The sequence below is a fragment of the Pseudochaenichthys georgianus genome, unplaced genomic scaffold (genome assembly GCF_902827115.2).
Source record: "Pseudochaenichthys georgianus unplaced genomic scaffold, fPseGeo1.2 scaffold_769_arrow_ctg1, whole genome shotgun sequence".
NCBI classification, from domain to species: domain Eukaryota; kingdom Metazoa; phylum Chordata; class Actinopteri; order Perciformes; family Channichthyidae; genus Pseudochaenichthys; species Pseudochaenichthys georgianus.
In genome coordinates, this window is record NW_027263318.1 from 7501 (window position 1) to 19558 (window position 12058).

At 41.3% G+C, this 12058-nt stretch overlaps 2 protein-coding genes across 3 annotated transcripts in view; one reads left to right on the forward strand and one right to left on the reverse strand.

Moving 5' to 3' along the window:
- Positions 1 to 1712, reverse strand: part of adat2 (adenosine deaminase tRNA specific 2) — a 3359-nt gene extending 1647 nt beyond the window's left edge. The window contains exons 1-2 of one of the 2 annotated variants that reach the window (XM_034079917.2): positions 1280 to 1712; positions 533 to 637 (exon numbers count right to left, since the gene is read on the reverse strand). In XM_034079917.2, the coding sequence (XP_033935808.1) occupies positions 533 to 637; positions 1280 to 1351 (177 nt within the window). In that variant the 5' untranslated portion in view covers positions 1352 to 1712. Of the gene's footprint in view, positions 1 to 532; positions 679 to 1279 lie in introns of both variants that reach the window. The other variant, XM_034079918.2, reaches the window with a different exon arrangement.
- A 423-nt stretch (positions 1713 to 2135) lies between these two features.
- Positions 2136 to 11771, forward strand: pex3 (peroxisomal biogenesis factor 3). Its single transcript, XM_034079916.1, has 12 exons — positions 2136 to 2342; positions 3292 to 3423; positions 3519 to 3600; positions 3818 to 3861; positions 3954 to 4075; positions 6111 to 6177; positions 6292 to 6346; positions 7213 to 7348; positions 7543 to 7613; positions 8169 to 8291; positions 8961 to 9057; positions 9137 to 11771. Exons 1-12 carry the CDS (start codon positions 2270 to 2272, stop codon positions 9218 to 9220), a joined length of 1086 nt encoding a protein of 361 aa, XP_033935807.1. The 5' UTR covers positions 2136 to 2269; the 3' UTR covers positions 9221 to 11771.
- Positions 11772 to 12058: the final 287 nt, after the last annotated feature.

Consider the following 12058-nt stretch of genomic DNA (forward strand, 5'->3'; position numbering starts at 1 on the left):
ACACACACACACACACACACACACACACACACACACACACACACACACACACACACACACACACACACACACACACACACACACACACACACACACACACACCAGAATCCCTTTATTCGTCCCACAGAGGGGAGATGTACGTTGTTTGTTGTTTTGCTGGATAAATGCCGAACTCCCCCTTTCAATAGTTTTTAAGAGGGGAAGGTTGTGCTCCAGGACTCCGTGTATTTGCATGATAACATGTCTATTTATAAATAGTGGAACTTTAACTAACATGTATTGGTCACGAGAAATGCAAGATATTGGATATTCTGCTTGTGCAATTGGAATGTAAAGCACATTGAGTTTACCACTGATGTGATGGGGAATATAAATACAGTAGCATTGCCACAAGCCATCCAATTAGTAAGATACTGCTTTGGTTTTTACGACTTACTGACAAGACAAAACATAGATATTTGAATCCGTGCTGCATGTTAGGTAAACTCACAGATTTCTGCAAAAAAAAAAACAGGAAAAACGTTTTTCTTACATTTTTGGTCTCGTTGACTTCGTTCCTCCCTTTTCCCACCACTTCATGGTTGTAGACGAGCAGACATCCGACCGGCACCTCTCCGTTCTGCAGAGCCTCTCTCGCCTGAAGACACATATTCACAGCAGGTCAACATGCAGCAAGTACTGAGGACAATCAGAGTGTTACACAGAAATATAGTACACAGAAGAAGAGGAATTCAGACAGGGTACAGTCACTGACACTTATTAATAAAGATGCAACAAGTATCAATGATTTATTTACTGCTTGTATTTATTATCTTATATGTTGTTATCGTTTTCTTTCTGGGATTTTTGCAATTTTAAAAGGCAAGTTTTTGAGTTAAGAGTCAGTTTTTGCACTGTACATTTTGTTAATATTAATATTCTACTTTAAAGATAATAATTTTGTCTTAAAAGTGACAAATATGGAAGTTTTTCGTTAATTAATTATATATGTATTTATCATCCGTCAGGTAAAATTATGATTTCCTGATTATATATTTTTAAATAATGTGTTATACTTGTTTGGTGGATATTTAAGGACATCTTAACGTCTATTATAGTAATTAAACCATCCTGCAGAACTCCTGTAAAATCAGCACCAAGCTAATAATAGGTGGCAAGACATTCCTGTTACACCCTTAATGTATTATGTCTAAAAACGTTAATGAAAACAACAGTTGTAACCAGAAATCTTCAAAAACAACTCTAAATTGACGATATTTGGCTGAAATGTTTTAATCACCATATCAAATGCGCTGGACATCCATTTCTCAATCTCCTCTTCACTCGGATAGAAACTCTCCTCTGTTCCCATGGTGACTGCTACTTAACTCTACTTAAATAAAATCATACTTTAGATGATGATAAGGATGTTCGTAGCTTATTTTCTTCGCTCTTTAGTAACGACTTCTTCCGCTGTAGTTTACACGCGGGGGATGATAATATTAGACGGACCAGTTCAAGACATGAGCAATCGATCGAACTCCAAAACGTTCATGCGGATGCGTTCGATGAGTCAAGCTGGCTGTAGTAGGATGAATGTAAACCGGAATATGACACATTTACTCCAACATCCTCATTAATACACTGAATAAACGGGCAGTGTGTTAAGGAGACATTTCTGGAGAAAGATATCCAGTAACACGCCTCAAAAATAGAGATTCAAACGACAGTAAACAGGAAAAGTGTTGGCATTTCCTTCCCGTCAAAACAGCAGTTGGGTCACGTGATCTAGATCTGACCAATATAAACAGGTTTAAACAAAAAAAGTGTATTAAATCGAGAGACGATATGAAGATGTATAGTTTACACAGACACGTAAATGAATAAATATATAAATGTAAGTGGAAATAAATGTAGAAATACATTAAAGATATATAATTTGTGTTCTGTTTTATTTTCAACTTTCATTTATTTATTCCTGTATTTATTTCCACATTTATTTTCTTCGGTTTTTTGTTCACATTTATTTATACTTATATTTTTGTATTCCTGTATTTATGCATTCATTTATTTATGACTTATGTCCTTCGTGTCGTATTTTGAAATCAATAACCGGAAGTTGTCCTCTGTGTTCCATTTAGCTTGACTGACGAACTTTGGCTCTTTTGACAGTTAGCATGTTAGCTAGAAGTTGCTAACTAGCCTGTAAGTCCTCAGATGAAATGTCAGTAAACTAATCAGACCAAACAGTTTGTGGAGTTGAAGTTTCTTAACAGCTCACAGCCTGATCATGTTTTCATCTGTCTGGAACTTTGTGAAACGCCACAAAAGGAAGTTTATTTTCACCGGAGCTTTAGTTGGAGGTAATGTTAGCATCGGAGCTAGCTCTTAGCTCTAGCAACATGCTGCACTGCACTGAACATTTTTGATGTGTGATATTTATTTGACTTATTTAATTAACTAACGCTTTAAAAATATATTTCAAGTATTTTTAAGAATTGAGTAGCATGTATTTGCTATTCGGCATACATGAATTACCACAATTTCCCACATTAAGATGACAATTACTGTTGTTATCAGACACATAATCATTTCAATGTTACTTCAAGAACTGTTGGTAGACCAAAAGACAACAGCTACATTAATTGAAATAAAGATTGTGTAGGTTGCAGCTTGTATACCACGTTAAAAGTATTTCAATCTTTTTGTTTTAAAGTTATTTGAGGTTTTACAAGTGAGCAAAGAATCCTTAAATTACTTAAAAGTTGCATGGAGTCTGGTGTGAGTGCAATGCAATGTTAGCATATTGACTTGTAGCTAAGCTCTTTAAAGCTAGGTGAGTGTGAAGCATGACAAGTGAACATTGGATAGCGACAATGCTAAACAGTGACTTGCTAATGACTGTAATAATTAATGATAGCTCATGAACTACTTCAAATATTTGTAGCATTAAAGTGAGCATGGGAAGTCATTGAAGGTGTGTTGATTTCATTCATATTAATAGGGTTAGGGTAAGACTTAAAACAAATTAAATTATGACATTTTAATTCATTGGTTGATGAATGCAGTGAAAGAGTTGAGTTTGCTTGCAAGGCTTCATTAAAAAAGAGATTAGTAAAGACTACCTACCTACCTACCTGTCTACCTACCTATCTATCTGTCTATCCATCTATCCATCTATCTGTCCATCTATCTATCTACTCAATATGAAATGCTCGTGGTCCTACCTGCAGTTTGAATAGAACAAAGGGGTTATTTTCTGTGTTCATTATCAGTTATTTACACTCTTTTATGTTTGTTGTTGTCCTCCAGGTGTGTACTTCCTGGGTAAATATGCCCAGAAGAAGCTCAGTGACATGCAGGAGAAGGAGGCGTCCGATTACATCTCTCAGGCCAGAAGACAGTTTCACTTTGAGAGCAACCAGAGGACATGCAACATGACCGGTGAGACTTCCTACATGTCCTTAGGAACAAATAAGGATTTAATGTTTGCTTTCCACATGTTTGATTTGCCTCTTTGGACGGTGTGTGTGTTGCAGTGCTGTCCATGCTCCCTCCTCTGAAGGAAGCCATCACCAATCAGCTGAATTCAGAAAGCCTCACGGCACTACTCAAGGAGAAGTGAGTAGAAGTGCTTTTACTGTAAAATAGTAGAAGAAGAAGTTTTACACATTCGTATATATGTTTGATTCTACGGGGAAAATACTTTGTGAATACGAAGACATTATATATGTTGCTTCTATATTTATTGATCTGTGTGCTAAGAGTCCATGCGCTACATTACCGTTTGCAGAGACATGACTCAGTCTTTTTTTCTTTGTTTCGCTTCGTCTCACAGACCAGCCAACAAGCTGGAGATCTGGGAAGATTTAAAGATCCTCAGTAAGTCCTTTCCCTCCCATCAGACATCACTAAGCATTCTGATCGCCGTGTGATGTCTCAGTTTTCAGAGTCTAACATTTGATGTCGTGCAGGTTTCACGCGCACCATCGTGGGCGTTTACAGCACCTGCATGCTGGTGGTTCTGCTCCGAGTGCAGCTCAACATCATCGGAGGATATCTGTACCTCGACAACTCCGTGGGCAAGAGCTCCCCGGTGAGGAAGGAGCCCACCATGCATGACCTTCTGTTGAGTACTGTCTTAAGAACAGCACTTAAAGTAACATCTGATGATGTGTCTGGTAACGACTCCAATAGTCCTCTTAATGCGGGAACTGGTGGTGATTCCATCATCCGTTTACACAAGTGTTGATCTGATGATGTTTTATTTGTTTATTTAAATATTTGACATGATATTTCAACAGCTGGAGACACTCTCTGTACCCCTAGTCAATCAACCAGTCAATCAATCAATCAATCAATCAATCAATCAATCAACCAATCAATCAATCAATCAATCAATCAACCAATCAATCAATCAGTGTTTATATATAGCCCAATATCACAAATGTTACATTTGTCTCAGTGGACTTCACAGTGTGTACAGAATATCAGTATTACAACACGACACCCTCTGTCCTTAGACCCTCTGTCCTTAGACCCTCTGTCCTCAGACCCTCTGTCCTTAGACCCTCTGTCCTTAGACCCTCTGTCCTTAGACCTTCTGTCCTCAGACCTTCTGTCCTCAGACCCTCTGTCCTCAGACCCTCTGTCCTTAGACCTTCTGTCCTCAGACCCTCTGTCCTTAGACCCTCTGTCCTTAGACCCTCTGTCCTCAGACCTTCTGTCCTCAGACCCTCTGTCCTCAGACCCTCTGTCCTCAGACCCTCTGTCCTTAGACCTTCTGTCCTCAGACCCTCTGTCCTTCAGACCCTCTGTCCTTAGACCCTCTGTCCTTAGACCCTCTGTCCTTAGACCCTTCTGTCCTCAGACCTTCTGTCCTCAGACCCTCTGTCCTCAGACCCTCTGTCCTCAGACCCTCTGTCCTTAGACCTTCTGTCCTCAGACCCTCTGTCCTTAGACCCTCTGTCCTTAGACCCTCTGTCCTCAGACCCTCTGTCCTTAGACCCTCTGTCCTTAGACCTTCTGTCCTCAGACCCTCTGTCCTCAGACCCTCTGTCCTTAGACCCTCTGTCCTCAGACCCTCTGTCCTTAGACCCTCTGTCCTTAGACCCTCACATCGTACAAGGAAACACTTCCACAGAAACCCCACAGTTAAAGGGAACATGGAGAAACCTCAGGGAGAGCAGCAGAGGAGGGATCCCTCTCCAGGACGGACAGACGTGCAATAGATGCCGTGTGGAAATTGAAAAGATAATACATTTGCAACATAGGTAGTCCAGATGTTTGGAAATGCATGTGTGTGTAATAGGAAGATGAATCCACGAGGATATCCATGAATCTAATCAGCCGTGACTATAAGCTTTATCAAAAAGGAAGGTCTTAAGCGCGCTCTTAAAAACTAGTGTACGCAACAGCTTCTTATCCTTGAGTCTCAGAATAAGATCCACACTTTCCCCGTGTCGTGTGATTGGTTCATTTCCTTCATGCAACATGTGTAACCAGCATGGTGCTCGGGTCCCTGGCGATATAAAGACACGATAAAACGAGTTCCTTGAAAGACTACGGGAGTTGAAACCAGTGGGAGATTAGATAAATAAATAAAGGCTCAGAAAGTCATTTTATTAATCACCGTTTCTATGGAACTGGACGAAGTCTCCGTAAAGTCCGTCCACACGGCGCCGTGCGCTTTTTCCCATTCATGAAGCTTCGAGCCAATCAAATCATATGCCAGCACAAGCTCTAGCCAATCAAACCGCGTGCTTGTGTGTCCGGGGCGGGACATTCATGTGATTGGTTGTTGGTGGAGTTTCAGACACGCCCACCTGCAAGCTGTAAGAGTTTTGCTGTTGTCCATAAAGTCTACAGGAAGTTTAATTGTAGGCTTCTTGAAAGTCTGCGACTCTCTGAGTGATGTTTCTGGAGGACCCGGCTTTAAAGGACGCTTCCCAGGAGCTATGATTGAGTTTCAGACGGGGAAACATTTCAAAAGGTTTACGTATGTTTAGAGTTGAAGGTGTTGCAGAATATTTTGTCTGGGTTGTTCTGTAGAAACCCCAGAAAGGATTTTTTAAAATAAAATAAAAAAACATTTATTTCAATATTTCTATTATTTGTGTGTTCCCTCAAAGAGTCCCATGGCTCCTCCTGAAGTGCAGCAGCAGTACCTGTCCAGCATCCATCATCTCCTGGGAGACGGTAACACACACACACACACACACACACACACACACACACACACACACACACACATCGCGCCTGTATTTATTTATTCTCGTTTGTTTTTGATTTGTTTTTTGTCTTTCGCTGCAGGTTTGACAGAGTTGATAACGGTAGTGAAGAAAGCGGTTCAGAACGCTCTGGAAAGGTGAGTCTCTGTCCCCATGTTGATGTAGAAGAGACATGGGGACATGTCTCTTCTACATCAACATGTGTCCCCTCTTCTTCATGTCTCTTCTACATCAACATGTGTCCCCTCTTCTCCATGTCTCTTCTACATCAACATGTGTCCCCTCTTCTTCATGTCTCTCCTACATCAACATGTGTCCCCTCTTCTTCATGTCTCTCCTACATCAACATGTGTCCCCTCTTCTTCGTGTCTCTTCTACATCAACATGTGTCCCCTCTTCTTCACGTCTCTTCTACATCAACATGTGTCCCCTCTTCTTCATGTCTCTTCTACATCAACATGTGTCCCCTCTTCTTCATGTCTCTCCTACATCAACATGTGTCCCCTCTTCTTCATGTCTCTCCTACATCAACATGTGTCCCCTCTTCTTCGTGTCTCTTCTACATCAACATGTGTCCCCTCTTCTTCACGTCTCATCCACATCAACATGTGTCCCCTCTTCTTCATGTCTCTTCTACATCAACATGTGTCCCCTCTTCTTCATGTCTCTCCTACATCAACATGTGTCCCCTCTTCTCCATGTCTCTTCTACATCAACATGTCCCCTCTTCTCCATGTCTCTTCTTCATCAACATGTCCCCTCTTCTCCATGTCTCTTCTACATCAACATGTGTCCCCTCTTCTTCATTTCTCTTGGGGAGGGGCTCCTTATTTTCATCTAAAGTAACAGACAGAGAATCAGCACTTTGGAAACAGGGCTGAAACAGAGGGGGTTATGGGTAATGCTGCAATGATCTGTTTGGTGTTTCAGCCAATCAGAGACAGGCTCTGGATATATCTGAGACCTGTGATATTGTACCGTAACGATGGGCTTGTCGCCGCAGCGTCCCTCTGAAGCAGAGCCTCTCCCTGATGGAGGTGGAGCAGCAGCTCAGCTGGATCAGAGCCGAGGTCGAGGCCGGCGAGCGCAACATGTCCTGGTTCCTGCTCGCTGACGACCAGAACGCCCTCGCTGACCAGGTCTCTCACACACACACACACACACACACACACACACACACACACACACACACACACACACACACACACACACACACACACACACACACACACACACACACACACACACAAGCTCAATAATAAACTCGGACACGTCGGACACGTCGTGATGTTCTTGAGAAAGTCCATTTAAACGAACCCCCTCTCCTCTGCAGGCCTGCGGGCTGACGGAAAACGACGTGGTGACGATCAGACTGTTGAACGAGACGAGGGACATGTTCGACAGGTAAGTGTGTGTGTGTGTGTGTGTGTGTGTGTGTGTGTGTGTGTGTGTGTGTGTGTGTGTGTGTGTGTGTGTGTGTGTGTGTGTGTGTGTGTGTGTGTGTGTGTGTGTGTGTGTGTGTGTGTGTGTGTGTGTGTGTGTGTGTGTGTGTGTGTGTGTGTGTGTGTGTGTGTGTGTGTGTGTGTGTGTGTGTGTGTGTGTGTGTGTGTGTGTGTGTGTGTGTGTGTGTGTGTGTGTGTGTGTGTGTGTGTGTGTGTGTGTGCGTGCGCGTGTCTGTTGTGTGTGTGTGCACCTGTAGACGTGTGTGTGTGTGTGCACCTGTAGACGTGTGTGTGTGTGTGTGTGTGTGCACCTGTAGACCTGTGTGTGTGTGTGTGTGTGTGTGTGTGATTCTGGTGTGTGTGTGTGTGTGTGTGTGTGTGTGTGTGTGTGTGTGTGTGTGTGTGTGTGTGTGTGTGTGTGTGTGTGTGTGCACCGGTAGATGTGTGTGTTGTGTGATTCTGATGCGTGTGTGTGTGTGTGTGATTCTGATGTGTGTGTGCGTGTGTGTGACTCCAGTCCAGACTTCAGCACCGTCCTGAACTCCAGTTTTAATCGCGGTTTCTCTCGACTTCTGGATAACCTCGCCGAGTTCTTCCGTCCGCCGCCCGGTGACTCCGCCCCCTTCGCTGCTCCTGATAGGTCAGCTGCTTTGATTAGGACTACTGTTTGTTCTCTTTGTACTGTTTCTGATTCTATGCAAAGCGTCTTTGAGCACTAATATTATGAATCGTTTCATTTCTAACAGAATACATTTCAGATCTTTTATTTGTATTATTTTTATATATTTCCAGTCTTTTATGGCTGTAGAAGTTTGATTGAGTCTTACTTACATTTATCCTGCGAGAAATGTGGCTTATTTATCTTTCTTGGACTGTTGCTTTATTATCATTTAATTTCACATAATTTTTTTTTAATAAATATAACAAGTTAGATACAAATGGTGCACAATGTATTTAACATTACAATATATATACAGTGGTGTATTAATAAGATACAATGGCAGAGTTTAGAAGGCTTTGGCTGATTCCTAGTGCCAATTAATTAAGTGTAAATATTATACAAACAAATAAACGCAGCCTCTAAAAATATCTAGTTAACTATCGTACCCTTTAATTATAAAACCTTTAAACATAATGATGTTTCTTAAGGTTTTATTGTGTGAATAAAAAGAGGAAACAGACCTTCATGTTGACATTGACCTGTGTATGACTTATTGTGTGCGTGTGTTGTCTGCCTGTGTGTGTGTGTGTGTGTGTGTGTGTGTGTGTGTGTGTGTGTGTGTGTGTGTGTGTGTGTGTGTGTGTCCAGTCTGTCTGCAGTCAGTCTGCCGCTGGCTAAGATCATCCCCATCATCAACGGGCAGATCAACTCCATCTGCAGTGAGACTCCCAGCCACTTTGTTCAGGTGACTCCAGGCCGCCGTGTTCCCGCTCGCGTTGTACTTCCTTTCCAGTGTCTCTAACTTCCCGTCTCTCTGCCCGAAGGACCTGCTGATGAACGACCAGGTGAAGCAGTTTGCGGCCAACGTCTACGAGACATTCAGCGCGCCTCAGGATCTGCAGAAATAAAACCGAAGCACGAGGAAATGAACACGAAGGAAGGAGGGATGGAAACAGAAATGCTGCTGTGGACTGTTCCTCCCTCTCTCCTCCTCCCTCTCTCCTCCCTCTCTCCTCCTCTCTGAGAGACACCGTCCTGCAGACTGCACGGCAGAAGTGTCCAAAACAAAGCCTCGGATCGACAAGATATTGAACTCGAGGAGGATCGAAAGACTTGCAACAGGTTTTCTCTCACAGAAGGGCCTGTGATTAACCCTAGGAGTGATGCATGATGGGAATTGGAGTCCAACTTAACCTGGTAATGTGGTTGTATGTCCTCTAAGAGGTAAGAAACACTCACGGAGAGAGATTGACAACATGTGGTGAAGAATTGGTCGCCACTGTTTCCAACAAGATGAAACTAAGACATGAGTTTATTATGTTGATTAGAACACAGATTTTAGGATGATTTTATAGCGTTTCGTGTTTGTTTACACAACCAGCTGTTCAGTCTGCACTCGCCATAACTTTATCCAGGTGGTTTGGGGGTGAGTTGAATCAAATATGTTTTTTTGCTGTTAATATTCACCGTTTCTTTTTTTTGTTGTCACAGTTTGGGAAAGCCTGCAGCAGCTTTTGGTAATTTGAGATATTATTTTCCATTTTTAAACCACGGTTACGTTGCTTTAACACAGCCAGGTGCGTGGATTTAATCCAAATTAAATGTGTAATCGAAACCTAACTTTAAATGATCCACGTATTATTTTTCATGAAACGCCATTGCTAACAAACTAATCAGTAATGTGTAGTCGCTGTTCCTCCAATCAGAAGACATCCACGTTACAAGCAATACACTGCTTTTGGTGCATTCAATAAAATAGGACGTGCAGACATGACATAGTTCCAAGAACACTGACTCTGCTCAGATTTCACTCGATGCAGTTCCCTTTTCACCCAGAAGGGGTCGCTCTACTCCAGCACTTGTGAAGATCTGTCTGCATTTCCCTCTTGTGTTTTTATGTTAAGAACTATTTCGGAAATGTTTCTCCTGTTTTGACTTTAAATCAAATGGTTTGTTTGTTGCTGTCCGCATGACGATACAACATCCTGGCTTGCATCCTAAAGTCGCTCAGAACATCGCCTCAAAAGCCACATTGGTTTTGTATTTTTCTCACAAATATTTCTTTCAAATGAAATCCTCCAATCAGCGTTTCCCATTTCTGTGTTTCTGACACTTTTATAATTTCCATGTCATAACAATTAATTCCATCTATGTGGAAATTGTTATCGAAAGCCAAGTAACATAAAATCGGCGTATGGATTTCTTTGTGTGTTTCCAACTGTCCTCACGTCTGATTGGCTAATAGAATCGGGTGTGTGCAGCTAACAAGCGCTCGTTAACAAACCTGCTTCGACCAATCGTATAGGGGTATAAGTGTGTGTGTGTCTGTCCTCACGTCTGATTGGCTAATAGAATCGGGTGTGTGCAGCTAAGGAGCGCTCGTTAACAAACCTGCTTCGACCAATCATATAGGGGTATAAGTGTGTGTGTCTGTCCTCACGTCTGATTGGCTAATAGAATCGGGTGTGTGCAGCTAACAAGCGCTCGTTAACAAACCTGCTTCGACCAATCGTATAGGGGTATAAGTGTGTGTGCGTCTGTCCTCACGTCTGATTGGCTAATAGAATCGGGTGTGTGCAGCTAACGAGCGCTCGTTAACAAACCTGCTTCGACCAATCATATAGGGGTAGAAAAGTGAGAGGTGGAGACATACAGGACTTCTTACACTAATTAATCTTTCTTTACTTCAACATAAATGCATTTATAGTAAAAAAGAAAGTGCATAATTAATAGAGATTTTAACAAATTTGCAACAAGGACTAGTGCAATAACTAAATCACATTAGATAAGATATGTGAAAAACTGTAGTAGTGTCGTGGAGCTGCAGAGAGGTCCTGGACCTAATGAAAAACCCCTTTTTTTAAATACAGATCCTCTTAAAAAAAAAACACACAAAGTTCATTTTTATTGATGTTTCAAAAATGATAATATCTTGAATGAATATTAGACAAAATATCAGTTATTTCTTCCTCATTGCGGAGCCCTGCTTTGTCGCATTTACTTTATTTCGCCTGTTTTCAATTATTGGATGTTTTTGTTTGTTGAGTGGATGCTTTTCTTTCACCACAACGTATGAATCCACCGTATTTCCCCCTGTCATGTCGAAGCTAGATCTGTTTGTGTCGCGACGGAAATGAAGCTGCTAAAAAATCCCCTGACTGTTCCTCCAGCTATGATAAAGGAGCAAAGTGAAAGCTATATCTGCCAGAAACCAGTCTGTGGGAAAACCAACGACCTTCAGTCTTTATCAGATCTCTCAGTTTCCCTCTGAGGAGACGAGAAAAACATCCCGTGACTTATTTAGACAATTCCTGGATTGCAAAATAACCGCAGTGAGGAGAGAATGTACGTTAAAGACGTTATGCCTTTTGCAGCATAAATATCCTGAATGACAGAAACATGTATGTTTGTAGAAATGTATTGATGAGATAATAAAAGTAAAATGTGATTTAATATAAATATTGTGTCTCCTTTGTGTGTTGGGGCTTTTTAGAAAATGTTAATGCTGCTAAAAATGTATTTATTTAATCATTGTTATTGACCTAGTTTGTCCGTAAAGTATGTTTTAATAAAGTAAATAAAATAAAAATGTAAATAATAATAATTAAACAACTAAAATTCAAGAAAATTCAAATATATATAAAAAACGATATATTAAAGGAGATTATAATATTTAAAAAAAGAAAACAATAATATTTAGAGTAACATCAAGACACTGCTATACAGTCATATGGTTCTAAATAAAT

What these genes read in the sequence shown, in the direction of transcription:
- pex3 (XM_034079916.1), top strand. Translation starts at nt 2,270, where the DNA reads ATGTTTTCATCTGTCTGGAACTTTGTGAAACGCCACAAAAGGAAGTTT. An exon ending in CCGTGGGCAAGAGCTCCCCG is followed by an intron (nt 4,076 to 6,110) that starts GTGAGGAAGGAG and finishes GTTCCCTCAAAG; the next exon opens with AGTCCCATGGCTCCTCCTGA. An exon ending in AGAACGCCCTCGCTGACCAG is followed by an intron (nt 7,349 to 7,542) that starts GTCTCTCACACA and finishes TCTCCTCTGCAG; the next exon opens with GCCTGCGGGCTGACGGAAAA.